A 7615-nucleotide genomic window follows, 5' to 3' on the forward strand; every position below is an offset into this window, starting at 1 on the left:
ACTTTTACAGAGATACAAATAAGGTATGCCAAATTGCATCCAGGAACTAAAAAAAGCAAAAGTATATTGAACATTGTGTTAACAATTCTTTTTTTTCGTGAAAATTGTCAAAAAGTTATTAAAAATATATAAGTGCAAAACTGTAACACATGCCTTAATTTACATGTTTGTCTGCTGGTTTTATTATTGTTGTTGGATTGACTTCAAATCTTTATGAGAGCGGGAGTAGGGGTGTACCAATAAGAATATACAACAAAAGTATGAATGTCGTTAGAACTTGGAAAGATAGCGGTGGCTGAAATAAAAAGTGTTACACCATGTTACAGTTTTGCTCGTCACTGTATGTATACAAAGCATGCACAACGGTGACAACACATACACACATACATGGTATGACATAATGCACTAATCGCGCGCTGTGATGTTGATTCAAACTCAACATTTGAAAACACCTTTACATGTATGGCTGTAGCTGAGTGTGCAAAGACGCTTGATAAAATTAGTTGCGGCCAAGAGGGTCCGGGTTCAATTCCCATCAGACGGAACATACAATTAATTTTTTCTCTTCTTAATTACGAAAAAGTATCTGTGCACTTCACAACCACATATATTATAAAGTATATACTCAAATTTAAAACGAGTTGGGTTGGTGCTCTTTCACATGCGTATTTTTTTCAATTTAGCACGTTTTTTTTAACTCTAAAATTTTTTTCCCTCAGTGTTGGAATGTAAGTTTATGACATTCGATACGATACTAGGGTTCTGGTACTCGATTCCAAAAAATATCGTTTTAAAACTATCGAGTAGAAAATATCGGTATCGAATGCCAAAAGTATCGATATGGTATCGTATCGTATCGAAATTCGTGTCCCTAGTTACATCATACATGTGTCGACGTCGCAGCAAGCGATGTTGTGTTTTGTTGTAGAAAATGCCCTTTCATTAATGCGCAAATGAACAAATTAAAAAAAAGAAGTTTCAAGATCTGAAAGTTTTTTAGCTTACGGTGGTAGTAGTAGAAATGTCAAGTGTTATCTATTCCACAAATGTGGTAAGTCCGAGCACTGGCTGTTAAGCAAAACTTCGCGCACAAGCGCATGTGTGTGATAGTGTGAGTGCCCACCTCTGGTATAGATACCCTGCAGCAAAATTTAGGGACAGTCTGGCAAAGCGTTAGTTCCGCCCTACAAATTTCAGAACTGTCTCTGAACTACTGCAAGAGGGATGCAGAGCTGGACGGTTCAAACGCATGTGCTGCTTGTTGCGTTGTCATCAATAGGTTTGTTTTTTACATTTTCGGGCTAGTTTCGGGCAAATGGGCATAAGTACGGAATGCTCTCACAAAAGTACATAAACCGTCCAAAATCGCGGGAACACAAAAACCCATTTTCGTGCGCGAAACTAAACGTCAAATCGCAAAAAATTACAAGTTTAAGATTTGAGCAGCAGCGAACACAATAACTTTAATTTAATAGTTGTTTTTTCAATTATGAATCAAAGAAAAACAGCTAAATAAATATGCACATATTTATTGGTTAAAATTTGAATGTTTTAAATTCTTCCTCTGGCAGTTTTCACAAACTCGCCCGGAAAAATAGTCCGACTTCGGGCTAGTGAGAGGCAAAAATTACTCTCTCAAAGTGGGTCTCAACAGCCCGAGAACCAACCAAAGAGACACAAATTGGGCACTTTCCCTTTTGCCTGGCACTGTGATACATATTGCAATTAACTGATGAATTAAGTTTAATATGATTTTTTAACACGTGGCAACTCTCATAAAGACAGTTCAGAAATAAATCCTTCTTAAATTCATTTCTATACTGTATATGACCACCCTTGAGGTACCATCTTTCCGATAAAAAAATAATTATCGAAATCGGTTCCCGGTTTCACTTTTTTCCAAAAACCTTCAGTTCCACTTTTCCGATCGCCAAAAGCTTTCCCCAAGATTAAAACCCTTCTAATTCCTTATTATACTGTTATATAATGTTTTGCAGCCCTATTATAAGCTTAAGAGTTATTTGCACATTTTTGGAGAAATCGATCGCAATTTCAAGTCCCATCGTGATTCTACTGTTAACTTCACCCTCAGGGAACAAAGGTTTTCTCTTTGTTTCCTTACTATATTACAGCTTAATAAACATCAAAGAACATAAACCCAAGTCCTTTTCAAATCCATTTGAAATTAGAAAAGTTATAGCAATTTTAGTAACGTATCGATATTACAGTGCAGTTGAATATTATTAAATGTGCAGCTGCACAAAATTATCGAAAATCGGCTTTCTCCAGCAACAGCTGTTTGCGCACATGTCTAGTAAAGCGTGCAGATAATTTAAAGCGAAAACAAGTGAAAAGTGATCAAACTTAATAATATTTTTAATAAAATGAGTAAGCGGCATATCAGAAGATTAATTAAAAGGCAGACCGATGTTTATATCGAAACGTTAAGTGAAAGTGAAGGTAGTGGGAATGTAACAAAATCTGTGGAAGAGCCAAGTGCGCGGTCAGCAATAGATGCGCAACCATTAGCTGAGGAGCTTGCAGAAGTAGGTGCAAATATATATAAAGAGAACAATTTGCGATCAAAATTAAAAGAGTGGTACATTAACAATAGACCATCGCGTAAGTGTTGCGATGATTTATTAAAAAGATTAAAAAGTGAAAATTTAGATGTGCCTCAAAGCGCTGAGGGCCTTCTTGCAAACTGCAGGCAACGTGCTTTAATTGAGATAGTTCCTTCCGGTCATTACTGTCACATAGGTGTCAAAAAACAGTTGGAAAAGTTGGCTAGAGCTAGATATATACGCGAGTCAATTCTTGTGGATGTAAATATTGACGGCTTACCCCTCTACAGAAGTTCGCGTACACAGATTTGGCCAATTTAGCTTAGGATTGTTAATTTAGAAAATACTCTTATTTTACCTGTAGGAATTTACTTGGGCGCTAAGAAGCCTGACTGTGTTGAAAGTTTTTTGTCTGCCTTTGTAGCCGAAATGGAAATTTTAATGGAAAATGGTGTGGATGTGTTGGGTAATATTATAAAAGTTGAAATCCGGTCTATCGTATGTGATGCGCCTGCTAAAGATTTTATATACGGCATACCAGGCCACACATCGGCGTTCGTTGCATAAAATGCACACAGAAAGGTAGAAAAGTGGACAATATATTAGTTTACGAGATAGAAAGTGGTGAACTAATTTCTGATGAGGATTTCGCAAACAGAATATATGAAAGCCGCATTTACCTAAATATAGAACCAGAAAAACACCACTAGAAACTCTGGGCATTAAAATGATAAGCCAAGTAGCTATTGACAGTATGCATCTGATAGACTTGGGTGATATGCGCAAATTTTTGATTCGCATTATGCAGGATAAAATAAATATAAAAGTTTCCAAAGAGAACAAGAGTCGTATTTCTAACAACTTAAAAGCCCTAAAACTGTACATTATGACAGAATTTGCTCGAAAGCCAAGAGGATTAGAAGAAATATACAATTGGAAAGCCACAGAGTTCCGCCAATTCCTGCTATACACAGGTCTATCTGTATTAAAAAATACAGTTTCAGATGACGCCTATTATGTGTACCTCCTATTGCATTGTGCTTGCAGGCTATTCTTTTGTCCCAAGAGCAACATTTCGAACACTGAGGTAGCGAAAAATTTTTAAACATTATTTGTACAAAATTTTCCTGTAGTTTTCGGAGACACGAGTGTGACATATAATATACATCACCTACTACACAAAATCGATAATATTAGAGCTATTGGTTTAGTATCTGGATCATCTGCTTACGAATTTGAGAATTATCTACAAGTTTTGAAAAAGTATGTGAAAAAGCCCACTCAAATTTTACAGCAGCTCTATAACAGAATTTTAAATGAAAGCTATGAGGCTGAAGATCATTCGAATGGCTTGAAACTTACGAAAAATGGGAAGTATGAGTATTTTTACAAAATTGCGTTTTTACAACGAAACCACCGAATAATATCTGCATTATAAAACCGTATGTTCCAATTGAAATTCACCAGTTCACACCTGAAAACGGAGGCTTAGTCAAAGGAAAAAAATTTTTAAATGCTGTAAGCTTTTTCAGTGAACCTTTGGATTCACTTTCTTTGGGAATTAGTATAGTTGACCTAAAACCATCAGATGAAGAACTAATATTCAGCGTTAATGATATAGAGGTTAAGTTGTTGGGTCTGCCACACGATGGCCGCTTACTCATGCTTCCAATCTTACATGGTTGTTGTTGAGTATTCAAGTATTTAACACCACTTTTCGCAGATTCGTTTTTTTAATAACAGAAATATATACAAAAGGATAAAATCGCAATGTCGTTTAAGAGGTTAAAAGTTCGTAGCGATCTGCTTCCGCAAGGTAAGTATTTTCAAAAATAAATGCATTTGAAACCCAATTAACATTTTTTTATTTATGTTATATTTACTACAGCTACCAATCCCACAAGTGAGTGCACCAGATGCGTTAATTTTCAAGAACAATTTAATGAAATTAAAGGTATGTATGTACTCAAAAAAAAAAAAAATGTATATATATACACTCCTCGTCATTTGACCCTTTTATTCCTTAGTATTTTCAGTTTTCCGTTTGTTTATTTATTATTCATTAATTTTTTATAAAAATATAGCAAAATTTTCAAAAATCAACGCTATTTACGACCACTTTAAACTGGCGCTTTTTATACCAGAATAGAATGGGCTACAAAACTGCATATCCGAATACATTTTTTTAATCAAGTTATTCACTGCAGGTCATTAGTTTAGCGCACCCCTTTGTTGACATTCTTGACATTTTTTAAATTTATATAAAATTTTTTAAATCGGATTTGCACGTAGAATATTGTTAAACAAACCCACAATATGACCAAAGTACAGTACAATTAACTCTATTGTACAACAAATACTTTTAAATACTTGTTTCGGCAATAACAACAGTTAACAATACTTGTTAAGACAACTACAATACTTTGCAAAACTCGCTAACACAATCGATCTCTGTTTTACAACTGAACTTTTTGGCGCGCTGTGGCAGCGGCCTTATATACTTGCACTCGAACTCATGGCAACTCTAGAACGTTGTGCCATCTATCGCACATTCTTTAATTCTCTCGCTGTTCGCTGTATTCCACTTTACATTTCTTGCTGTCGAATATTCTACGTCTTTCGTCGGACATTCTCTGATTTTCATGTTGTTCGCTTCGCGTTGCCGCAGTATTCGCCACAATATGCTATATTTTTATAAAAAAAAGTAAATATTGCATAAACAAACGGAAATACTAAGGACTAAAAGGGTCAAATAAGGTCAAATGACGAGGAGTGTACGTAGGTATTTTTATTTGCTTGCATATCTATTTACTTCAGTATTTATATATTTATATATCTATCATTTTGTATATTTATTGACTTCTTTATATTTCTGTTCAGAACGCGATGAAAACTTGAAATTATCTATGTTAGACAAGTTGGAGCAAATCGAAAGTAATATGCATACATACCTGTAGAGAAAAAAAAAATTACATTATTTTTCATTTTAGAAAACCACCTTTTACAAAGCAAAGCTGTTATGGCAGTTTTGGCAGAACATAAAATTTTAATCAGCAAGCTAATTCGCCAGGAATCTCTCGCTGCGCCCATTGGCGACCTCTTTCCAATTTGTACCGATGAAGCTTTAGCCGCCGTAGATGAAAAAATATTTCAGGACAACCGAGACATTTACGTAAGCATTGAATCTTACTAATGGTGTTTTCTTTTCTAGAGAAAATGGTGTCTTTTTACTGCCCTCTCCTAAGTATTTGTGCAAAATGTTTCGGTAGAAAAGAAAACATCATTAAATTTTAACTTGTCGATATGGAAGTCTTTAAATTAATTATATTTCACAGGTTTCCATGATGAGAAAACTCTTTCAGTATTCCGCCCATAAAAATTTCAGAAACATTCTCGCCGAATCGATGATAATACGATATAACATAGATGGTACACATGGAAAACAAAGCCTGAAGTCTTTTAAAAAATGTTATGCTGCGCTTTTAGGTATACAGACATACATACGTGCACACATATGTATCTACATGTGTATCTTGTGATGTTTCACAAACTAAACTTGACTCGGGTTTTTCTGAGTTATGCAATATAACTAAAAATAATTTATTTACTGCTGAAGTTAAAAAAACGTTGAAAGTGATTTGTCCAATGGCCTACAGATACACATGTGGTTATGTGAAAATAATATTTTGTAACTTTAAATTAACTAACGTTTGTATCTTTAATTAGATGCCATTTCGCAATTACCAGGTGTTACTAATCCAGAAGAGCAATTACGCCGTGCTTTCAGGGTTCAAAAAAAGCGCCACTTTAAAAATGCAGCAACACCAAATAATCAGTAATTAATTTCTGAACTGAATAATTAATATAACGCCTTATTCACACCTTGGACTGAATCCTTAATATAATTATAAGAAAAGAAAGTACAAACTTAAGTTATTTACTGAATTTTGGCATAAGAGCTTAACGTATATTTGCAAGTTTAAAATGTAAGCGTATATATAAAACCAAATTGGTTCGAAAGGAACGTACATATGTAGAGTTGCCCCAAAAATAATAGCGGTAAAATTCAAAATGATGCTGTGGCGACTTATCTTTATTTANCAAACAAACAAACAAACTTAACAAACAAACAAACTTAAGTTATTTACTGAATTTTGGCATAAGAGCTTAATGTATATTTGCAAGTTTAAAATGTAAGCGTATATATAAAACCAAATTGGTTCGAAAGGAACGTACATATGTAGAGTTGCCCCAAAAATAATAGCGGTAAAATTCAAAATGATGCTGTGGCGACTTATCTTTATTTATTTATTGTAAATAATTCTCATTTTTCATATGGGTCGATCTACATATATCAGATTAGTTTTTGTGAACTTTGTGCCAGCTATGCAACTTTTATTTATGTTTTATTTGATATATGTACAGATGCGTTCAACTAATTAGCAACGAAATTCAAAACGATATTGCTTGCAAATTATGTTATTTGTTTATTTTTAATAATTTTAATTGAAAATATAATTCAATATATAACAGAAACCATAATAACAAAAGTTGCAAAGCTTGCACAAATTGCAAAAAAAAATAATCAAACTTCAAAAAATTGTCATCAAAATTTCAAAATTTTTAATTAGAATATTTAGAAAATTTTCTGGTATGCAGTTTTGTAGCCCATTCAATTTTAGTGCACTAATAATATAATATAATTAATATATAATGCACTTTATTATACTAAAATTGAATGGGCTACAAAACTGCACACTCGAAAATTTACTAATTACTTTAATTAAAAATTNCACTCGAAAATTTAGTAATTACTTTAATTAAAAATTTTGATTGCAATTTTTTGAAGTTTGATTAATTTTTTTGCAATTTGTGCAAGCTTTGCAACTTTTGTTATTGTGGTTTCTGTTATAGATTGAATTATATTTTCAATTAAAATTATTAAAAATAAACAAATAACATAATTTGCAAGCAATATCGTTTTGAATTTCGTTGCTAATTAGTTGAACGCATCTGTACATATATCAAATAAAACATAAATAAAAGTTGCA

At 33.3% G+C, this 7615-nt stretch overlaps 1 protein-coding gene across 2 annotated transcripts; it reads left to right on the forward strand.

Annotated features, from left to right (window-relative positions):
- Positions 1–2304: 2304 nt before the first annotated feature.
- LOC108372475 (uncharacterized) lies at positions 2305–6568 on the forward strand. 2 transcript variants are annotated; one of them, XM_017628172.1, is made up of 7 exons: positions 2305–2354; positions 4288–4380; positions 4453–4518; positions 5445–5498; positions 5555–5736; positions 5900–6050; positions 6291–6568. In XM_017628172.1, exons 2-7 carry the CDS (start codon positions 4335–4337, stop codon positions 6401–6403), a joined length of 612 nt encoding a protein of 203 aa, XP_017483661.1. In that variant the 5' UTR covers positions 2305–2354; positions 4288–4334; the 3' UTR covers positions 6404–6568. The 2 variants fall into 2 exon arrangements, with proteins under 2 accessions (XP_017483661.1, XP_017483662.1); XM_017628173.1 differs by having other exon boundaries at positions 2328–2388.
- The last annotated feature ends 1047 nt before the right edge of the window (positions 6569–7615 follow it).

This window comes from Rhagoletis zephyria, unplaced genomic scaffold, assembly GCF_001687245.7.
Source record: "Rhagoletis zephyria isolate East Lansing unplaced genomic scaffold, Rhagoletis_zephyria_1.1 Rzeph_scaffold_05790, whole genome shotgun sequence".
Taxonomy (NCBI): Eukaryota; Metazoa; Arthropoda; class Insecta; order Diptera; family Tephritidae; genus Rhagoletis; species Rhagoletis zephyria.